Raw genomic sequence first — 22,008 nt, forward strand, 5'->3', positions numbered from 1 at the left:
CAGAAATCGCTCCTGGCTGGCTCAGGGGACCATATGGGATGCCGGGATTCGAACCACCAACCTTCTGATTGTGAGGCAAACGCCTTACCTCCATGCTACCTCTCCGGCCCCGAAAACCTGATTCTTAATCCTAAAACTGCAATGAAGTCCTGTTGAGAAGAAATATGGTGCTTGAGAAGTGAATCCTGCATCATTCCTTAGTTCCATAAGAAACTGCCTTGCTCAGTTAGTGACTGCAAAAAATCAACCCTACATGTGGGGAAATGAATTTTGCGACTGCTGAAAAATGTATGCTTTTCCAAACGAAATCAATAAGGAGTTTGTCAGGCCTAAAAACAGTTTATTAAAGGCTTTTCAAAGTCCTATGACAAGGAGCTTGGGTGCTTCCACCAAAGGCTGAGCAACTACCAATACAAACGTAACCTTTTATTAAAAAAAAAAAAAAAACAGGCTTAGGGGAACCCACTTTTGGCTACAGCTTTAAGGGTACAACATCTTGGGGTGGGGTGAGAACATAAATAAAAGGACAAAGGTGTAAATAGGAAAAATAAAGCATCCCACAAGCACAACAGAAAAAAGAAACGCCTTTTTAAAAAGTTGCATTTTGGGGGGCTGAGCCTTGCACGCGGCTGACCCAGGACAGCCCTGGGCTCTATCCCCGGGATCCCATAGTTGGTTCCCCAAGGCAAGAGATTTCTGAGCGCAAAACCCCTATGCGTCACCGGGTGTAGCCCTGTTCCCCCAAATAGCTGAACACTGAAAAGGTAATTCTTAACTGGCCCAGCCACTCTATAGCTGCAAGAATTATCAACCACGCAAGAATCACCTCGTAGACCTTGGGTAGCTATTGTTAAGCAAAGGGAGAGAACAGAGTCAGCGGCACAGCCTTCCAAGGAAATAGTGGGGGGCCCTGAAAAGGGCCTTTAAGGTTCTTAGAGTCAGGGTGACAACTTAGCCGCCGAATCCGTAGAGGGTGCGTCCCTGGCGCTTGAGCGCGTAGACCACGTCCATGGCGGTGACGGTCTTGCGCTTGGCGTGCTCCGTGTAGGTGACGGCGTCGCGGATGACGTTCTCCAGGAAGACCTTGAGCACGCCGCGGGTCTCCTCGTAGATGAGCCCCGAGATGCGCTTGACGCCGCCGCGGCGGGCCAGGCGGCGGATGGCGGGCTTGGTGATGCCCTGGATGTTGTCGCGCAGCACCTTGCGGTGCCGCTTGGCGCCGCCCTTACCCAGGCCCTTTCCGCCTTTGCCTCTTCCAGACATGACTGACTCGAACTGTCAAACCAGAGTAAGAGCAGTTACTGGTGCATCCCTATTTATAAACTGCAGTCGGACCGGATTGAGAACCGAAAGCGCGGGCAGGAAGCGAATTGCCGCCCTCTAGATCCGCCCCTCTCCGGGTGGAGCAAGCGCTTTGTTAGGAAACTATACCAGAATCGAATCTTTTCACACATTATTTCTAAATTATTTATAAATTGACTCTGAAATTGTAATTACTATGAGTCTCAAATTTTATTCTTAGCTGTTTTAGCAAGTGTTGCTTTTATGTAAGCGTTTTCCCTAATCAGAAATAAGTGGTTATTTTGCAGAGAAACGGGCACTCACATCTATTTTTGGAGATCAGGAACTTGATTCTAAAATAACCTTTGGTGAGAAGGGCATCCACAGTATGAACCTGTCTCCAGCATCATTTTGAGGCTATTCAGTCCTAAAAAGCAGAATTCTGTGACATTTAACTTTCAATGGGGAAAAAAAATCGCTAATCTCCCACTTTGTGGATGGAGATAACCTTGTGGTTTGAACTGCGCGTCTCCAGAATGTATTCTGGGTTTCAGTCCGGTGGGGACTGCAGCTGAGCACTCCACTACGTTCCACACTGGGAGGTAAATAGGGACTTGATCCTGTCTGCAAGCATTGAAGGTAAATTTCATAAACCTGAGAACTCAAAACTCAATCTGACTATTAAGGAAATCAAAAACTGAGGACCTAGATCATAGGTAAATCAAAAACTGAGGACCTAGATCATAGGTTGTTTATAAATGAACTAGACTCCCGACAGCAAATCGTTTTAAAATAAAAGCTTATGCAGGCTATTTAATGCAGGTTACTTACAGAATAGTTGAAACAGATGTAAGATTTGCGTCTAGTATCTTTTAGAATAAACACAGAAATTACAAATGTTCAAGCAAGATGTATTAATAATTAGCACTAGGTCATTCATCAGTATATGCATAACAGCTACTTTTTGTTGAAATTGTGGGTGGCTCTGAAAAGAGCCTTTGTCTTGAGACTACCAGAATAGGCAGTTTAAGCCCTCTCACCGCGGATGCGGCGGGCGAGCTGGATGTCCTTGGGCATGATGGTGACGCGCTTGGCGTGGATGGCGCACAGGTTGGTGTCCTCGAAGAGCCCCACGAGGTAGGCCTCGCACGCCTCCTGCAGCGCCATGACGGCCGAGCTCTGGAAGCGCAGGTCGGTCTTGAAGTCCTGCGCGATCTCGCGCACCAGGCGCTGGAAGGGCAGCTTGCGGATCAGCAGCTCGGTCGACTTCTGGTAGCGGCGGATCTCGCGCAGCGCCACCGTGCCGGGCCGGTAGCGGTGCGGCTTCTTCACGCCGCCCGTGGCCGGCGCGCTCTTGCGGGCCGCCTTGGTGGCCAGCTGCTTGCGGGGAGCTTTCCCGCCGGTGGACTTGCGAGCTGTCTGCTTGGTACGAGCCATTATGGATGAGGTAAAGTAAAGCTGAAATAAGGAGGTCAAAGCCTCAGAGCTGCTTTTATATATAGTTCCAAGCTGGCTGATTGGGTGTATGAGTTTTGAAAAGTCCCGCGCGATGAGACCATTGGTTCAAATTTGGTCCGGAGGCTGGACTTAGTTGCTAGCGTCTGATTGGTTGAAATTCTTCCCGTCTTTGGAAGGTGGGCTGGAGTTGTGTTCCTTCACTCTGGTGTCTGGGCTCCTGGTTTTATTCCAGACATTATGCATTTAGGGGTCCTGCTTCTTGTAATATCTCTCTGGGCCAAATCTCGGTTTTTTAAGAAGGGAATATCAGCAAGTGTTTCCTGCCTTTACTAAAAGCAACATTCGTAACGAGACTTGTAAAGACAAAGGGAAAAGTGACATCTGAATCTTGAGTTTTCGGGGTTCACTGTCATAACCTGGAAACTGCTAGAATTGCTGGCCTTTCCCATCCAGAAATGAAGGCAAGAGCTCAATTTTCTAGGATTTTTGATGGGAAGAAGGGGCAGTTGCTTGCAGATTAGCAGGAGAGCAGAAATGCCCAGGCACGTTACTTTGCAGTTTGGTATATACCTCACGGCCATGGCCACATTTTGGAGTACATTCCCAGGCTGATCGCTACAAAGCCAGGCTAGGCCTATCTCAAGGACAGACGAATGAATGTATCCAGGGCTGGTCATGCCATCCAGACTGGACTCTCATGGCAGTTATTGCTCTCTGTAGCTAGCTAGGTTACTTTCACTGCACCATTACCTAACTTATTGCCTTATATTAAGTCTTGTTCACTTCTAATGATGGAATAGGTTAGACCCTTAATAAAATACTTACATGTAATAATAAACTGGGTAGAGAATGATTGGAGATGTCTCGAACTTTATTTATGTAAGCACAACTTTTTGATTCTTTCCTGCTAGGTAAATTAAGACTCTCTGGGTGTGTAAATTTAACTCACATATAAAGCATGTAATTTAGGGTATAGCGAAAGTGTTACCATCTTTCTATGAAAACGTGGGTGGCTCTAAAAAGAGCCTTTGGTTTGTGGTTCCCTAATCAATTCACTTTCCCTTGGCCTTGTGGTGGCTCTCAGTCTTCTTGGGGAGCAGCACAGCCTGAATGTTTGGCAGGACGCCTCCCTGGGCGATGGTGACCTTGCCCAGCAGCTTATTGAGCTCCTCGTCGTTCCGGATGGCCAGCTGCAGGTGGCGCGGGATGATGCGCGTCTTCTTGTTGTCGCGCGCCGCGTTGCCCGCCAGCTCCAAGATCTCGGCCGTCAGGTACTCGAGCACGGCCGCCAGGTACACCGGGGCGCCGGCTCCGACCCGCTCGGCGTAGTTTCCTTTGCGGAGCAAGCGGTGAACTCTGCCCACGGGAAACTGCAGCCCTGCCCGAGATGAGCGGGTCTTGGCCTTGGCGCGAGCCTTGCCTCCTTGCTTTCCTCTGCCTGACATGATAAAGGTAGAAGAGTCAGTGAAAGTTGAGATACTCCTAAGCTCAGAGAAAGCACTCTTATAGGAATTGAGCGGATGTCCTGGTAGCCTTCTGATTGGCTACAGCATGTAGTTTGACTAGCCAATTGGAAAAGGATGTGTAAGCCTAATTGCATACACTCCGCCCTAAAACTGGATGCGCTTTTATCCAATCAGATTCTAGATTTTTGGAGCCTCATTTGCATTGATCACGTATAAATATGTGCAGCCCACGCTCCGTAGCACTCTTTTTCTCTGTTGCTGATCCCTGCAGTTCTGCAAGCTTGAGGAATTATGCCTGAACCCTCCAAGTCGGCTCCTGCCCCTAAGAAGGGCTCAAAGAAAGCCATCACCAAGGCTCAGAAGAAAGACGGCAAGAAGCGCAAGCGCAGCCGCAAGGAGAGCTACTCCATCTATGTCTACAAGGTGCTGAAGCAGGTGCACCCCGACACGGGCATCTCCTCCAAGGCCATGGGCATCATGAACTCGTTCGTCAACGACATCTTCGAGCGCATCGCGGGCGAGGCGTCTCGCCTGGCGCACTACAACAAGCGCTCCACCATCACGTCCCGCGAGATCCAGACGGCCGTGCGCCTGCTGCTGCCCGGAGAGCTGGCCAAGCACGCCGTCTCCGAGGGCACCAAGGCCGTCACCAAGTACACCAGCTCCAAGTAAGCAGCTTCTAGAAGGCTCTTACTTCTCCATCCAAAGGCTCTTTTCAGAGCCACCCACTTTATCAAAAAAGAACTGCAACTAAATTAATCTAGCTGTACTCTTGGACTTGAATGGGGGAAATATCCCAGGTTAGAAGTTCTACTGCATATGACATTTCACCTTGGGTGAATTGTTTCTGGGTAATCCGCTGCCCTGCTGGAGGGATAACATGGGCCATTCAAATCTAAAAGATGCTCTTCGATGCCCAAGAGGTGGCTTGAAGGTAGGGCGTTTGCTTTGCAGAAGGTTGGTGGCACAAATCCCAGCATCCCACATGGTGCCCCAGGCCTGCCAGGAGCAATTTCTGAGCGTAGAGGCAGGAGGAAACACTTGAGTGCTGCCGGGTGTGACCCCAAAACCATAAAGTAAATGCCATTTAAGTCAAACCTTTAGTTTAGAACACTAGAAACTACTTTGACCCCATTGGAGTTTATTTGGGGTTCCTATAGTCTTGCCATGCACACGAGATTTGGGGCTGCAACTCTATTTTCTAGCATTCTGGAACTCTGACTTTCATATCCACTATAGCTTGGACTTGTCCGTTTGAATTGGCGGGAAAGCTCTCATCACTGAGGTGGACAAAGGAATTTGAATTTCCCGCCCATTATCTTTGCCTCATCTGAGGCTCATAGAATGGGCTCCAGCTGGGGAGGCCGTTAGTGACTTTACAGTAGCCTTTTAAAAGGAGTTGGAGCTCCAAAGTTTATTACTGTAAGGCAGTAGTTAGGATGCGGCTTCGGGGATGGGACATTGGTGGGGTAGGAGGAGGAAAGAAAAGCTGTAGGAGTCCTAAAAGCTTTAGGAATCCTAAAACGCCAGGTTAAAAGAGCATTTTCTTTTGATTCCTGGGCATCTTCTGTATGCGTGACATACAACAGAAACTGCACGAAGAAATAGAATTTAAGGAAGGAATCCTCCTAAGAGACTTAAAACTTAAAAAAAATTTTTCCCCAAATTGATCATGTCACTGGCCTTGTAAATGCCCCCCCCTTTTTTTACAGCATATGCAAAATATGGCGATAAAGGGGAAGGTTGATTTAGAGATCATTTGTGGGGTTTTATGCTGTTGTTCACACCCTCTGGACCCTCAACAGAAATGAAGACATTCATGGAGTTTGTTAAGAAACATTTATTGCCTGGATTTTCTCACATGGGGGAGTGATGGATGGGCAGTCTGTTCTGGTCTTTTCTAAGTTAGGTAAAGATATATTTACTTCCAATTTGCCTTTCACAGGGTTTGCCTCTGCTTTTCTGTCTTTCTACTTACTTTCTCACTTCTGTATCTCAACCTTGTTCTATTAAATTTTTCATTTCTATTTAATATATATTTCAAAAAACTTAATATAACTGAAAAAAATATCTGAGTATCTGACCATTATCTCTAAAGTTCAAATAAACAATTAAGATTCCATCATCTGGGAATATGACATTTGGCTACCAATTTTATAGAAACTTTACTTTGTTGCCAGTCTATGCCTTGCAACTCTTATATAAATCTTGTAATTAAGAGTTTATAAGCTTTGGTCAGGTGGTGATGAGGACCTCAGCAATTTTGGGAGACCATGTGGTGCTAGAGATGATATCTGACTATTCATATCTATTTTTTGTTTGTTTTGGGATCTCCCCTAAAGGTAAGGGTTCCTCCTGGCTCTGAATTTAGGGATTAATCCTGCCATGCTTGAGGAGACTATATGGGATGCTGAGAATCAAACCTCCTTGAGTTGGTTACAAGACAAACACCCTACTCAGCACTGCAGAGTTAATTCTGTTAACCTTTCTACTATCCTTTTTCTTCTGTTAATGGCCTTGTTGTTGTTCTTTTGTATATACTCCCTCAAAAGAAAAAGAATGCTTGACTCATTTCTCTGTAACTCAGCAATAGATAAACCATTAAAAACCAGGAGTGCTGTATTCATAGCTGACAATTAGACTTCAGAGAAAGCAAAATTACCTGTCAGAAAGGGGCATTACATAAAAGTAAAGAGGTCACTCCAATGACAAAAGAATATGGCCCAAAGCACATGAATTCAAAACTGCCTAAGGGAAGATGATGAAAGAGAAAGGAATAATAACCAAGTCTTTATGTTTTTCTACAGTCCTCTAAACAGTCAATAGAACTGATTAAAATCTGGAAACATATTAAACCCAGTAAGGAGTGTTGGCACTTGTTTTTTTCTGGGGGGAAAAAAGGAATTATAATCTTAGTAAGCATACCAGGCTGATTCTTCAAAAAGACTTAATGAACTTATCTTTGATTTATCAAATTTAGAAAAGATAACTAATATAAATCTGAAAAAGCTAAAAACAAAAACAAAAAACACCTACCTGTATTTCAATTTCAAGAAAAGTAAATATAGCACCTTTCTGAAGGAAAATGAACCAGAAGATAAGTAATCAAAAGACTGTCTCTACCATTAGATTCACATTAATACAATCAGTTTAAAAATAAAGACAACGGGGCCGGGAAGGTGGCACTAGAGGTAAGGTGTCTGCCTTGCAAGCGCTAGCATAGGACGGATCGCGGTTCGATCCTCTGGCATCCCATATGGTCCCCCCAAGCCAGGGGCAATTTCTGAGCGCATAGCCAGGAGTAACCCCTGAGCATCAAACGGGTGTGGCCCCAAAAAAATTAAAACAAAAAAAATAAAAATTAAAAATAAAGACAACAGTGACTATTCATGCCTCAAATGTGAAGATTTAGAGATTGATATCAAGAGTATTTATGGAAGTGAGAATAATTACATACACAATAGACAGTATGTAGCCTTTTAGGAAGCCAACTTTGAAATAATGTAAAGTACTTGTATTAATCCATGAATCAAAACTCTAAAACTGAACCTAAGAAAAACACTGAAATTGATTTTTGTGCTAACAAAATGCAAGTACAAACACTTGTAGCCTTAAAATCCATGTGCTTAAACAGTAACTTTAGCAGAGAGACTATAAAAGGTATATTTGACCCTTATGGTTGAGCCTTTAGAAATTCCCCCAAATCAGGGGCCAGAGCAATAGCATGATATGGCATATGCCTTACACACTGCCGACCCAGGTTTGATCCACAGCATAGTCTCTCTCTCTCTCTCTCTCTCTCTCTCTCTCTCTCTCTCTCTCTCTCTCTCTCTCTCTCTGTCTGTCTCTCTGTCTCTCTGTCTGACTCTTCTGTGGCTCTCTCTTTCTCTCTGGCTCTCTCTCTCTGTCTCTGTCTCTCTCCCTCTCTCTCTCTCTCCCTCTCTCTGTCTGTCTGTCTGTCTGTCTGTCTGTCTGTCTCTCTGACTCTCTCTCTTCTGTGGCTCTCTCTCCCTCTCTCTCCCTCTCTCTGTCTCTGTCTCTCTCCCTCTCTCTGTCTCTCTCCCTCTCTCTCCGTCTCTCTCTCTCCCTCTCTCTCCGTCTCTCTCTCTCTCTCTCTCTCTCTCTCTCTCTCTCTCTCTCTCTCTCTCTCTCTCTCTCTCTCTCTCTCTCTCTCTCTCTCTCTCTCTCTCTCTCTCTCTCTCTCTCTCTCTCCCCCCCCCCCCCCCTGTGGAGCCTGAGGAGCTCAGGAGAAGCGTGGCTATGCTTGACAATCTCTGGATTTGCTCATTGATGTGAATTTTTGGGTTTTTGGGTCACACCCGGCGTTGCTCAGGGCTGTCTGCTCAGAAATAGCTCCTGGCAGGCACGGAGGACCATATGGGACACCGGGATTCAAACCAACCACCTGGTCCTGGATGGGCTGCTTGCAAGGCAAATGCCTCTGTGCTATCTCTCCGGGCCCTGATGTGAATTATTAATCGTAGGCAATCACACTGATTGATTTAATACACACTAATGCATAATGTGATTCCACTTGAACATTTCCTGGCTACTGAAAGCTTTCTCTCACACTTGCAGGATATCTGTAGTTTCCTTGTGCTCAGGTACTCCTTAGTGCCACAGCAGAATGAAACTGGGAGATGATGGAAGAGTATTATGAAATAATTGAAATCTACTGTGTTGTAGCCTGAAGAAATGAGGACAGCAGGGTTGGCAATGCCACCGAGGACTTATGAGGATTTTTAGTGTCCTTGATCTCATAAATTCAATGTTTCCTGGAGCAGGCTTATAAAGTGTGACTCTCAACTTTTTTAAGTGAGGCCAATATTTCAAATGCCTTCAAAAATGACATCAGGAGATCTTAGGCATTAATGCAGGATTGAAGTGGAAGACCTGCAGTTCTTTGCTGTTCTTAAATGTATTTATTTATTTTTGGTGTTGGGGTCACACCCAGCAGTGCTCAGGGGGGACCATATGGGATGCCAGGAGTCGAACCACCGACCTTCTGCAAGAAAGGTAAACGTCCTGCCTCCATGCTATATCTCCGGCCCCTGTACTTAATTAAATTTAGAGATTAAAACCACTACAGAGGTAATTCAAATGCTAAGCATGAAGACTTAAGAGCTCACCTTCCACAACCCTGAGGCATGCATGATATAGAAATGGAGACAGAGCAAAGAAACATCAGAACAGTGCCGTCACTCCTCAAAACACTGTAAGAATTTTAAGAAAGTAGGACTGGTGCGATGATTGCAGCTATTAAAGCAAAGGAAAAAAAGAAAAACAGGAGAAGCGTGAGTGTGGAGTATAGGAGACCTCGCGCTAGCTGGGAGAATTTGATGCAAATGAGAAGTCAGAGTCTGCTTTGTGATTGGTCAGCGTAGATAGCCAATGGGAGAGTTGCACACAGCCTACCTCCAGTTAGTATAAATACTTCTCCTGGAGCTCGGCTTTAGCAGGTTTCATTCCTTCTTTCTTAGAGTACTATTTAGTCTTCTCTCTAGCAGCTATGTCTGGACGCGGCAAGCAGGGAGGCAAGGCTCGCGCCAAGGCCAAGACTCGCTCTTCTCGTGCCGGGCTGCAGTTCCCCGTGGGCCGTGTGCACCGGCTGCTCCGCAAGGGCAACTACTCGGAGCGCGTCGGCGCCGGCGCCCCGGTGTACCTGGCGGCCGTGCTCGAGTACCTGACGGCCGAGATCCTGGAGCTGGCGGGCAACGCGGCGCGCGACAACAAGAAGACGCGCATCATCCCGCGCCACCTGCAGCTGGCCATCCGCAACGACGAGGAGCTCAACAAGCTGCTGGGCCGCGTCACCATCGCGCAGGGCGGCGTGCTGCCCAACATTCAGGCCGTGCTGCTGCCCAAGAAGACCGAGAGCCACCACAAGGCCAAGGGAAAGTAAGAAGTCAATTTAAAAGTCCAACTGGTTCCAAGGATCAACGATAATTGCAAAGGCTCTTTTAAGAGCCACCCACTCTCCATTGAATGGGCTGCCACACTTGTGTCCTTGTAGGAAATTTGGTAGGAAACAAGGTGAGCTATTCTCTGGCCAATACTAAGCTCCTTAGGGTCAGAGTAGAAACTTGTTGTTTGGGGCCGGCGAGGTGGCGCTAGAGGCAAGGTGTCTGCCTTGCAAGCGCTAGCCAAGGAAGGACCTTGGTTCCATACCCCGACGTCCCATATGGTCCCCCCAAGCCAGGGGCAATTTCTGAGCGCTTAGCCAGGAGTAACCCCTGAGCATCAAACGGGTGTGGCCCGAAAAAAAATTAGAGACTTGTGTTTGCCGCAAGTATGACATTTAGATATATTTATGCATTTAGTGTCTGCTTTCAGTCCTGGACGACAGGGCCTAACAGTGTCAAGGCAGTCCACGTTTCTAATATTAAAGTGGTGGTAATGCAGGTTATTTCTATAAATAAGATCAGCTAGCCAAAAAAAAAAGCGATTGCACTCAGGTGAGCATAGTCCTGAGTAGGGCATGGTGTTGAATGTTACAATGATCTGATATTGGCAATTCTAGATATTGCTGTAAAAGCTTATAAAAAAAATAGGCCTTACATTTACATAAGACATTGGAAGTAAAAAATTGTGTAGCATGTAAATGAGACCCTCTGCAATAGCACATAATGGTGCAACGCCCAGAAAAATGCTCATCTCACAAAAGCAGGTTCCCTAAGACCATACAGGTTGCTTTAGTTATTTGGGGGGAAAAAAGAAATAAGCACAACCAGAATTGCTTTGCTTGATTGTCTTGCTTTTACATTTTAAGCATCTCTAAAGCAGCCCATGTAAAAGATCCTAGTGGAGCCATTGGAAAAGGGTATAAACAAAATGACGTCATGCTGTGCTTGGAAGGCGGGCTCTATGACTCAGCGACCAATCAGAAGTCAGGTCTTAATCCGGGAACCGCGCGGAAATCGACCAATCAGAGGAGGGCGCGCGATATTTGAATGTTGTAGCGACCAATCGTTGGTGAGTTCTCTCTATAAGAGTAGGGCTGGCTCGTTTTTGCTTTACACTGTTTGGTCACTGTCGCGCAGTAATGGCTCGTACCAAGCAAACCGCTCGCAAGTCCACTGGCGGTAAGGCGCCGCGCAAGCAGCTGGCCACCAAGGCGGCCCGCAAGAGCGCGCCGGCCACGGGCGGCGTGAAGAAGCCGCACCGCTACCGGCCCGGCACCGTGGCGCTGCGCGAGATCCGCCGCTACCAGAAGTCCACCGAGCTGCTGATCCGCAAGCTGCCCTTCCAGCGCCTGGTGCGCGAGATCGCGCAGGACTTCAAGACCGACCTGCGCTTCCAGAGCTCGGCCGTCATGGCGCTGCAGGAGGCGTGCGAGGCCTACCTCGTGGGGCTCTTCGAGGACACCAACCTGTGCGCCATCCACGCCAAGCGCGTCACCATCATGCCCAAGGACATCCAGCTCGCCCGCCGCATCCGGGGCGAGCGTGCCTAGATCCCTTGTTCTGGTTCCCCAGAACCTCTCCACCAAAAGGCTCTTTTCAGAGCCACCCACAATTTCATTTGAAAGTAGTTGTAAGCACTAGAATTATACACCGTTTCTGTGGGTGGGGGGGGGGGGCTTGTCAGAGCACTTTTACCTTGTAGCAACTTAATACAAGCACAAGGTTCTTTGCAGAATTGCAAGTCAGTTACTGTTTAATTCTCTACCCAAAGTGGAATGGAGTTAAGAGAGTTTATTGCAATGCATTGTGCCATTACATTTAATTTCAGTCCTGGTTGCTAGTTATTTTTAAAAAAAATAGCCAACCTTAGAAATATAGGTATCAAGGTAGAATGCTTATGTAGCTAGCCAAACATTCACAGAATCGGGGTTTTTAGAAGTCATTTTCATGGAATCCTAGTTAGGAACATTTCAGCTAAAAATGTGTATGTGATTCACATCTAGCTTCCTATATATGTGTGCATTATTATTTTTTTTAGCAACACAAGAAGAATGGGATACAATAGTCTTAGTGCTGCATCTTGGAAGAATTAAGGTGAGTTTTGGAGTTTGCAAAGTGTTCCTTGATTCTAATCATTCATTCGATTATTTAGCAACAGTAAGAATCTCAATATATATACTCAGCTATGTTCAGAGTTTACTCATGGCTCAGTGCTCAGGAATCACTTGGTGGGCTCTTGGTACCCCAGGAGATGCTGGAATCCAACCCAGGTCTGCTGCATACAAGGCAAGTGCCCTACCCTTAATATGTTTGTAAGGATCCTATACAATTGATTGAAAAGAAAGAAAATAGAATGGAAATAGCCAACATTTATAATCAGTAGTGATTATAAAGTAATCAGAAAAAAATTGAGGCCAAATGAACATAGTTCTATAGACTCTAGCAAGACCTCGGAAGTATAAGCCCTCAAGTAGTTGGTTTTTGATAAGCTCCAGTATGAATCTGCTTTTGAGCAGTAGCAACATTTTTTCCCAAATATTTGCAGTCCCTGCCTTCAAAAGAACACTTTGATTCTTGAGATTAATTGGTCCAGGATGACTCTACTTGTTGCTGAGATTATTTGGATGGTGGTGTGTGATCTGAGGGAAATGCCAAAGGAGAAGTTTTCATGGAAAAATATAATATCAATTCTGAAAGTTTGGAAAGTTAGTTCCTTAAACTGGAGCACTTGCTTCTGCATGTACGAGACATGGGCTCAATCCATAGCACTGTATGGTCCCCTAGACAGTCAGGAGTGACTCGTGAGCACAGTCTGGAATAGCAAGGACGAACACTGCTGGGTGTGGCAAAGAAAATCAAGTCAACAATGAGTCATTTAAATACTTTGAGTGAAGGACGGCACATTTTTCTTTTAGTTTTTAGCACTTGGAGACCAGACCCAGCTCTGGTCAAGGATAACACTCAAAGGGACAACAAACAAGCCAGGATGGGCCTGCAAGCAAATACCCTTACCTGCTGACTACCTCTCTGAACACTTTTGTAGATTATTAAATTAACTGAATGTCACATTTCTTTGCAGAGGCTCCATGAAAGGAACAAACAAGTAATGGGGTCATATCACAGCTAACACAAACATAAATGCCCATTTAATGCAATGGCCTAAATTTTTATGTAATGTCTCACCAAAAGGATAAGTCTTCTCACTTGCCTCCATTTTATAGAGCTGTAGCATATCAGCTTTGAATTCATAAAAATTCAGACTGAGGATAAATATTGCTATCAAGGCATTGCTCACATCCAACCCACCCTCTTAATTCTTTTTGGGCAAACAACACAGACTAGGAACAGACTATCAGCTATAGTTTCTTCCTTAAACTCGACCTCAGAAATTCTACTGCTCTGGGAGAATTGGGAACTATAGTAATGAGATTAAGAAGCTGGATGACATTTAGGCTTAAGTGTAGGCCCCAAATGCTTTTTGGTCTCAAGGACCAGACTAGAATAGTCGTTTCTTGGGAACTATTTGGTGGCTGCCCAAGATAACCTCTTGAGTCTTGCCCATGCCATTGACTATTTACTTTGGTTGTCTGAAGCCATTAGTCATCTGTGGCTATTAAGCACTGGAAATGTGGCTAATCCTGACTTTTGCATTTAAATGTTCCCTGCCTATATTTATATTAGCTTACTTTATTCATTCACATGTTACTATTAGCTTACTTGTTGAAATAACAGTTTGGTAATGAGTTTGGATTTATTGGATTTATTTTTACTTCTAATGAGGTGGCTACTAGTAAGGAAGGTAAATAGGCCGGTGCCTGCTTTGCACTTGACTGAGTTCAGTCTCTGAATCCCTTAAGGTCCTTCAAGACCACTAGGAGTGATTCCTTGTTAAATAGTTGTCAGGAATTATCCTGACTAGCACAGCTAAGTGTGGTCCGAAGACAATAATAGCAGCAACAACAACAAAAATGGCTATTAGAAAAATATCAAATGGCTTAGGTTGTATTTACTGAATTCCTGAGAAACAAACACCAGCACAAAGAATACTCATGTTCACTGATCTGAAATTGCTTTAACATCACCAAACTTCAGGAATAATAGCAACTCTCACAAAGATCTGTGACAAAAGGAAATTAAATGTATTGAGGTCAGGAACCATGTTACGGAAGAATTGTTATGGTCTCTATGCCTAAAACCCTGCTCATTTCTACAATCCTCTGAAGTTCCAATCCCATTCATCGCTGGCATTCATGGATTTTCACCACAAAATTACCTACTACATTTCTCTGTGGCAGAGAAGAAACAGAGCTCAGGAGAAATAATAGGGTGTCTCACTTTCAGCCATCCTTGCCCTGTATAGGGCGGGCATCCCCAGATGTTCATATAGGCATTCTCCAAGCTGTATGATGCGACCTTCCTCCTAAAATGAATACACACACACACACACACACACACACACACACACACACACACACACACACACACACACACACAAACACACACACACACACAGAACTTTGGCAGGTGGAACTAAGCTAATGGAGGCTCTGTGGGTCTCCAGAGAAATCGCATCAATCACTTAAAAGAATGAAGAAATAGGCACTGAGTATACTTTAAAGTTATTAAAAGAACATTCATGGTGCCTTTATTTCAAGAACCAAGTAGAACTACATTGAGAAAGGGCTTGGTTAAGTAACATAGATCCCTACATCTGTAAACAACAGCCAAAAATATTATGGGGGAGGAGGGCACAACAGCAACAACTAAAAATAAAGAAGCCTCAAGTTTTTATATTAATTTTATGATTGAAAGTTTGGGTATATTGGATTACATATATTAAAATTGACTTCAGCTATTTGTTTTTCCTTTTTTGACTTTTCCCCTATGGTTTTGTTAATATTGGTCTGCTATCATCAATGGGGACCTTGCCCTAAATATTCCACTGATAGACATTTCCAAAATCAACAAAAATATCTGTGGAAAAAAGGTAATAAATGGAATTATAAAAATTCCAATAGGTTAGGTTCAAAATTTTTTTACACAGGGCGACCATAAAATGTTATTGAATATGAAAACCCAGTGTCTTCAAATTAATCACAAACTTGTGTCAATTCCAATAAGATTTGACTTTTCGGTTGTTATTTGTGTGGTGTGGAGGGAAGGGGTGAAGAAATTAGCGTTGTTAAAGTACATATAAAAAAAAGAAAGCAAATAATTAAAAATTGGATAAATCTGGAACTTTTAATAAACCATTACCTGTTATTAAAGTCACAGCATTTGTGCATAAAACATGACTTCTTCCTTATGCGTCAAATATTCTTGATATTGAAATAGCACAGGGACCAATATTTCAACTATTAAGAAGCTATTGCACCACAGGCTTGATTTTAAAAAACAATTGACAGGGAGGGAAAAAAAAACGAGCATAAAACCAAGAATTATTCCACCTGGGCCCAGAATTTAAAGCCTTCCCAATTGGGGAGGGAGGGTAGAAAGGAAAGGGTTAATAACACCCCATTTGAAGGCAGGATGCAATGATGGGTTAATCCACCAGGGAGCTTAACACTTGAAATCCTGCACTTAGCAAAAAAAGCATTGCATGAAACCAGGGGAAAGGAAAACTTTTATTCACGAATATACTTAAGCTCCCCAGAGCTGCTGGGAAGGTTGGGCGGACCCTCCTGAGCCACTAACCCGGGAATTAACTCAACAAGATCGCTGGGTCGGTGCAGGTCTTAACTTCCAGCTCTCGCCAAACTCCTGCGCCTGACACTCGTTGGACTTTGTCCACCTAGATGACAACTGGACACTGGACATTCTCGGGCCAGGACAAAAACAAGGGCTGTGAAGGCATCCACAGCCCTACCACTGCTAATCAGAGCCCTTGGTTAGGCATCGACCACAGCTACATGCAGGTTCACTAGTTGAATATTTTGCTCGATATTTTGACCACTAGGGCACCAAAAGTGGTCGTGGGTGGTGGGTGGACTCCCCGGATTGTTAGAAGTCCGAGCCCAAATGACCGTGAACGCCCCAGGACAAGATGGCGCCTAGAAGTTGTTTTTGCTGCGCAGAAATCCTAGTGGCTCAAAGCTGGGCTCGAGAACTTTTTTTTTTTAAATAAACTTATCTAGAGGCCATATTATTACTTTTTTTTAAAATAGCTATATCTAGAGGCCATATTCTTAAATTATCTAGAATAACTACATTTAAGAATAACTTGACATTTTTTATTGACTGCATTTTTCACTTCTATGTCTATACAAGTTATGCCTATGTAAATTACTTTTATTTTTTTATTTTTTAACTGAGACCTAACTACAGACATGTTTATAATCACGGTGCTTAAACAAAGACACTATTACAAGAAATTAAAAATAAATCTTCAGTCCAACTTCCTTTCTTCCCTTCTCTTTTTCGGCCACACCCGGCAGCGCTCAGGAGTCAGTCCTGGCCCTAAACTCAAAAAAAAGCTCCTGGCAGGCTCGGGGGACTGGACTATATGGGATACCGGGGTTCGGACCACCGTCCTTCTGCATGCAAGGCAGAGGCCCTATCTCCAAGCAATCTCTCAGTCCCCTTTATTAAGCCCTGCCAAGGCTAGCTAGCCCTTATAGAGGCGGGATCGCTGCTGCAGCTGCCTCCACTAATTTTAGCAACTGTTGCATTGCAGAAAAAGAAAACTTGGGGAGTGGGAGGGAATTTAAAAAAGAAAAAAAGCATCGCAATCTTGAATCATTCTTTTGCTAAAAGCAATGCCTTCCAGGGATAACCCCCAAGATATCCAAAACCACGAACTACACGAAATAAGGATTTTCTAGCAAAGACCAAGGAGATCGCCAACAAAACACAAAAGCAAAACAAATCCAAGGCAGGAGGCCGGCCGCCAACCACTCACAAGAAGGCTAAAAGCCGTGGGCTGGAGGCGCGGGCCAATCCTGTGGCAGGGCGGGACTTTTGAATGGCGCTCTTGGTCCAATCGGTTGAGCCGAGCCCAGAAAGTGGCAGATGAAACGGGCTTGTTTATATTTCAGCTCCCGGGAGCAGCCAGAGGCGGGGCGGGCAGGAATAGTGAGCGCCCTGCTGCCGTGCCAATGGGGTTCGGGAACCTCAAGTGCGACCCCCCCATAGGAAACCCGAAATATAATAGGGGGTCAAAGCCTAGGGCCACTGATAGCCGGCACACATCTGGAAATCTACAGCTCCCAGATCTCCAGGATTGGAGAATCTAAGAGATCCCCAAAAGGGACAAGTGTTCAGCTCTCTTTCTGAGATCAGTGGTGGCTCTGAAAAGAGCCTTTTTGGGTTTAATTTTTAAGTAGGAAGCTCCAACCATCTTACTTCTTCTTGGCCGCCGCCTTCTTGGGTTTGGCGACTTTAGGCTTAGCAGCCTTGGGCTTCACAGCCTTGGTGGCACTCTTGGCGGCCTTCTTGGGTCTGGCAGCCTTGGCCTTCTTGGGGCTCTTGGCCACCTTCTTGGTCCCGGCTGCAGACGCCGGCTTCTTGGCCTTCTTCGGGGTCTTCTTGGCCGCCTTCTTGGGGGTGGCGGAGCCGGTGGCTTTCTTGGCCTTCTTGGCGGCCCCGGCGGGCTTCTTGGCCTTGGCGGCGCCCGCCTTCTTGGCCTTGGGCTTGGCCTCCCCAGAGGCGGCCTTCTTGTTCAGCTTGAAGGAGCCCGAGGCGCCGGTGCCCTTGGTCTGCACCAGGGTGCCCTTGCTCACCAGGCTCTTGAGCCCCAGCTTGATGCGGCTGTTGTTCTTCTCCACGTCGTAGCCGGCGGCCGCCAGCGCCTTCTTGAGCGCCGCCAGGGACACGCCGTTGCGCTCCTTGGACGCGGCCACCGCCTTGGTGATCAGCTCGGACACGGGGGGCCCGGACGCCTTGCGGTGCGCTCCAGAAGGCTTCTTGGCCGCCTTCTTCTTGGCGGGGGTCTTCTCCGCGGGGGCCGGGGCGGCAGGGGCGGCGGGTGCGGTCTCCGACATCGCTGCTCGGGAGCTCTCTGACTCGGGTGCAAGTGGCAAAAAAAGCCGATAGAGCGCCTGGGCGCGCCGCCGTATATATAGAGCGCAGGAGCGCGCTGATTGGTGCTCCGCTCGCCCGCCCGGCTGGCAGGCTCCGAGCCGCCGCCGTGCGCCCGAGTTTGTGTTTGTTCCACGGCACAAAAAGGGGAAAATCGGGACCTGTCCCGCACCGATTTCTACGGGCATGGTCGGAAAAGAATCCCAGAAGTCTCAGGCTTCAGGATCTCTATGGTTTTGACCCCTAAATCCAAAGACAAAGCGTCCAGGCCTCCCCAATTCCCCCAACTCCAGGGGAAGTGGAGGGCAGCGAGTGACCACTTTCTGTTTTTCTTCTAAATTACCTGGTCGCTCCTTGGTCCCTGGAAGTTCTTTTTCTCAGGGATACTTGGGCACATGCTTGCCTTCCGTTTGGGATGAAAAGGGCACGACTGTCACCTACATTTTGATGAAAATTCTCTTTCTTCGCAAGGGAAGTAACACAGGTCCTCTGTGGATTCTGCATCCAGATACGCAGTAACTGAGGACCCAGGCGCGGATGGAGGGGCTTGTCCCAGGCAATTTAGGGTGGCATGAGAGGGGGCTGTCAGCTTTAGGGGGTGTCCTGGCTGCTGGGGGTGTCTGTGAATATCATCTTTGATTTGAAAACATTGAAACTTTTCTCTGATTCTTGCTTGCAGAGTTGGGGGCGGGGCACTTTCCACTTCTCCAAAGGCAAGAAAGTGGGCTACTCTTAAACAAATAAAACAAACTCCAAGGTTACCCCCGCTGGGTTGTGCAAAGCAGGGGGTCTAGCCCTCAGGAGTAGGAATAATAAGAGAAAAAGGGGAACCCCCCTCCAGACTGAGAAGCAAATCCCAAAGCTTTGGCAGCTGGAGACTTTGAGATAACCGCTTTTCAAAGGCAATCTTGTCTCACTGGGGGTGCATTTCAGCACCTGAAGGTTAGGTCGCTTTCAATGACAATGTCTCCTGCTACTTTTAGTGACACAAAAGAACCCTAACTGGGTACTGAGATGGGCATAAAGCGATTGACTTGAAGAAACCCCACTCTGATTTATAAAATGATCCTAGCCAACACACTGGAATTTGAGGCAGGAAAAAAGACTTAGACGACAATAAATGGAGGGTGAGTGTGGAACATAGAAACTTAACCACTCTTTATTGATGGGCTCACCACTCTGGTCCCCTCCAAAGTTTATTCTATTCAAGTCTATTTTGCTTGTTTGTTTTTTTGTTTATGGGCCACACTAGGCGATGCTCAGAAGTTACTCCAGGTTTTCTGCTCAGGTATTAGTCCTGGTGGTTCCCCGGGAATATGTGGAATGCCGGGATTTGAACCTGGGTTAGCCGCGAATGAGACAAGCGTCTTCCCCTCTGTTCGATTTCTATTCCAAAATACTACCCTCTGTGTTGATGGCTCATGCCTTCATCTTCTTCCATTTGTTTCTCTTGCGACAAAAGGACTGGTCTGTGTTTATATTAAGGGGCAAAAGAAGAGTTATAGCTCACTAGAAATTATGTCCAAATACACATTCACAGAAAATATGTATTAGACAAGGCAGCTTTGCACGGTGGTGGGCAGAAGATGCTATACAAATTCAGTTCCGATGAGGCATTTTATTTTAGACTGAGGAGGACCCCAGGGTTTCATTCAATCGCTTTCATTCAACATGTGAAAACTCTTTCTGCTGATTGTGCCCTTTGCGAATTATCAACCTAATGAGATTAGTGATGGGTGAATTGGCAGTCAAAGAAAACCACTTTCGACTATCCACCCACCCATGAGTCTGCTTGTAGACACAGAGATTGGAAGACATTACTAAAAGCATACAGAAAGCTTGGAGCTTCTTCATCATACCAATATCACACAGATATTTTGGTAAAGCTAGAATAACAACATGTCACTTGGCAATGATTCTTCTGTGTAGACATTCTCCAAGCAGGGTCGGAAACAGTAGATCAGGTATGCCCTCGAATGCAGTCAGCTGCATACCTGTCATCCCATGTGGTTCCCTGAGCACCTCCAGGAGTCATAGATTTATTGGACCCTGCCCATTAAAGATGTGAAGGAATTCTTTCCAGTGGAACAATTGACTAAGGTTTTAACTACATTGCCTCACAGAACATGCATGAATCAATTTTATATGGAATTTTTCAGCCTCCTGGTATTCTTTCTTTCATGGATTAAGTATAAATTTATTCCCTCTTAGATTGAACTTTATTTTACCCAAAACAAAGCTCATCCCTGGTTTCTTTGTATCTGTTCGTTTACAACTTGATATTACCACCCCAAAGCAGAGATTGTCTTACAAGTGAATCTGGGCGAGATGGCTCAGGATAGCTTGAACTATCTGTCCTACTCGGTTCTTACTCACCCACCTAGGGGTCATCTCTGTACTGAATAAAATGACAGTTCTGGGAGGTAGCTCGCTCTTCATACAAGGTAGAAGATTGCTAGACTACTTGTGTTTCACCATCAGCCTAGTATGGATTATCTCATGTGTGACCCTACTTCAGACCCATTCACCCCGGGTTCGAAATACAGCACGTGAGGTGATTTTAAAATTCCCCTCTATTCTTTTTTATCCTTTATTATTATTATTATTTGTTTTGGGGCCACAGCCAGCGGTGCTCAGGGGTTACTCCTGGCTGTCTGCTCAGAAATAGCTGCTGGCAGGCACGGGGGACCATATGGGACACCGGGATTCGAACCAACCACCGTAGGTCCTGGATCGGCTACTTGCAAGGCAAACGCCACTGTGCTATCTCTCCAGGCCCGATTCTTTTTTATTCTTAATTTCTCCCCTGTAATAACTTAAATCTTTCATTAATGCATGCACAAGCTCCCTCGGATTCATGTTTTTATTCTGGAACATGTGATTATTTATTGGGACCTAAGACTCTTAACCTAAAAATGGGGAGATGTAAAACTTTTGACCATAAACTTATAGTGGTGTTAGATGTCTGGATTCACAGACATTGATATCAAATAAAGCGAGCTGGTGAGAAACAAAAGCCTGTTTAAATATTAGCTCTGGAACCAGAGAGACAGGCAGTGCAAGGATCAAGGCACTGGCCTTGCTTGGGACCAACCCTGGTTCCATCCCAGAGCTGCATTTTGTGCCCTGAGCACCTCCAGGAGTGATCACTGAGCACAGATCCAGGAGTAAGCCCTAAGCATAGTCGATATGACTCCCCTCCCCCCCCCCCCCGCCCACAACCACCCTTCTCCAAAACATTAGCCCAAATGGAAAATTTAAATTAAGGGAATGATCTTTGGGGGGGGGTTGGGTCACACCCAGCAGCACTCAGGGCTTACTCCTGGCTCTATGCTCAGAAATCACCTCTGGCAGGCATGGGGGACCATATGGAATGCTGGAATTTGAACCTCCATCCTTCTGCATGCAAGGCAAACGCCTTACCTCCATGCTATCTCTCCAGCCCCATGGAATGAACTTTTAACTCAGAATTGATGACCTCAAGATAACAGTCAACTGAATTTATGATTAGTTATTATCAGTAAATATATCCTATATTCTTACACATTTCCAGAATTTAGCTAATTCTATTTTATATGTTCTTTAGGTTTAAAAATCTAGTAGGCAATTAATTGGTGTTGTAGTGGGTTAAGTCCAAGAGGTGAGAGAAAGTGAGAAAGAGACAGACAGACAGAGAAAGAGAGACAGCGAATCCAACAACACACATTCCAAGGGGAGTAGTAAAAGGAAGAACTTTTACATTTTACTCCAAAACAAAGGGCTGACAGTTGATTATTCTTTCTCACTTCCTTCTCCTACCATAGCAGCAGAAGCTTCTTTCTGCTTTGAGAGTAGCCAACCTGATATTAATGAATCTTGTTATAGGCCCAATTGGAAACAGTAAA

At 45.6% G+C, this 22,008-nt stretch overlaps 8 protein-coding genes across 8 annotated transcripts in view; 3 read left to right on the plus strand and 5 right to left on the minus strand.

The window, feature by feature from the left end:
• The window catches only part of LOC125996067 (uncharacterized), a 70,290-nt gene that overhangs the window by 7,431 nt on the left and 40,851 nt on the right, over window positions 1-22,008 (plus strand). Inside the window, exons 2-4 of the mRNA XM_049765027.1 lie at window positions 5,140-5,146; window positions 10,124-10,131; window positions 11,183-11,589. Of these exons, the coding sequence (XP_049620984.1) occupies window positions 5,140-5,146; window positions 10,124-10,131; window positions 11,183-11,589 (422 nt within the window). The remainder of the gene's footprint in view (window positions 1-5,139; window positions 5,147-10,123; window positions 10,132-11,182; window positions 11,590-22,008) is intronic.
• The window catches only part of LOC125996078 (uncharacterized), a 135,509-nt gene continuing 114,442 nt past the window's right edge, over window positions 942-22,008 (minus strand). The window contains exons 3-4 of the mRNA XM_049765036.1: window positions 2,386-2,739; window positions 942-1,275 (exon numbers count right to left, since the gene is read on the minus strand). Coding sequence (XP_049620993.1) covers window positions 952-1,275; window positions 2,386-2,739 — 678 coding nt within the window. The 3' untranslated portion in view covers window positions 942-951. The remainder of the gene's footprint in view (window positions 1,276-2,385; window positions 2,740-22,008) is intronic.
• LOC125996117 (histone H2A type 1-B) overlaps window positions 3,718-22,008 on the minus strand; it is a 949,462-nt gene continuing 931,171 nt past the window's right edge. The window contains exon 2 of the mRNA XM_049765069.1: window positions 3,718-3,777. The gene's annotated coding sequence lies outside the window, so the exon portion shown is untranslated. The remainder of the gene's footprint in view (window positions 3,778-22,008) is intronic.
• LOC125996119 (histone H2A type 1-D) overlaps window positions 3,718-22,008 on the minus strand; it is a 143,445-nt gene continuing 125,154 nt past the window's right edge. Inside the window, exon 2 of the mRNA XM_049765071.1 lies at window positions 3,718-3,782. The gene's annotated coding sequence lies outside the window, so the exon portion shown is untranslated. The remainder of the gene's footprint in view (window positions 3,783-22,008) is intronic.
• Window positions 3,792-4,184, minus strand: LOC125996121 (histone H2A type 1). Its single transcript, XM_049765073.1, has one exon. The coding sequence runs from the start codon at window positions 4,182-4,184 to the stop codon at window positions 3,792-3,794; it is 393 nt and encodes a 130-aa protein (XP_049621030.1).
• On the plus strand, window positions 4,482-4,975 carry LOC125996140 (histone H2B type 1-B). Its single transcript, XM_049765090.1, has one exon. It carries the CDS (start codon window positions 4,497-4,499, stop codon window positions 4,875-4,877), a length of 381 nt encoding a protein of 126 aa, XP_049621047.1. The 5' UTR covers window positions 4,482-4,496; the 3' UTR covers window positions 4,878-4,975.
• Window positions 9,715-10,171, plus strand: LOC125996123 (histone H2A type 1-B). The gene has a single exon (XM_049765074.1). The coding sequence runs from the start codon at window positions 9,715-9,717 to the stop codon at window positions 10,105-10,107; it is 393 nt and encodes a 130-aa protein (XP_049621031.1). The 3' UTR covers window positions 10,108-10,171.
• On the minus strand, window positions 17,446-18,087 carry LOC125996096 (histone H1.2). Its single transcript, XM_049765052.1, has one exon. The coding sequence runs from the start codon at window positions 18,085-18,087 to the stop codon at window positions 17,446-17,448; it is 642 nt and encodes a 213-aa protein (XP_049621009.1).

This window comes from Suncus etruscus, chromosome 18, assembly GCF_024139225.1.
Source record: "Suncus etruscus isolate mSunEtr1 chromosome 18, mSunEtr1.pri.cur, whole genome shotgun sequence".
In the NCBI taxonomy this organism is placed as follows: Eukaryota; Metazoa; Chordata; class Mammalia; order Eulipotyphla; family Soricidae; genus Suncus; species Suncus etruscus.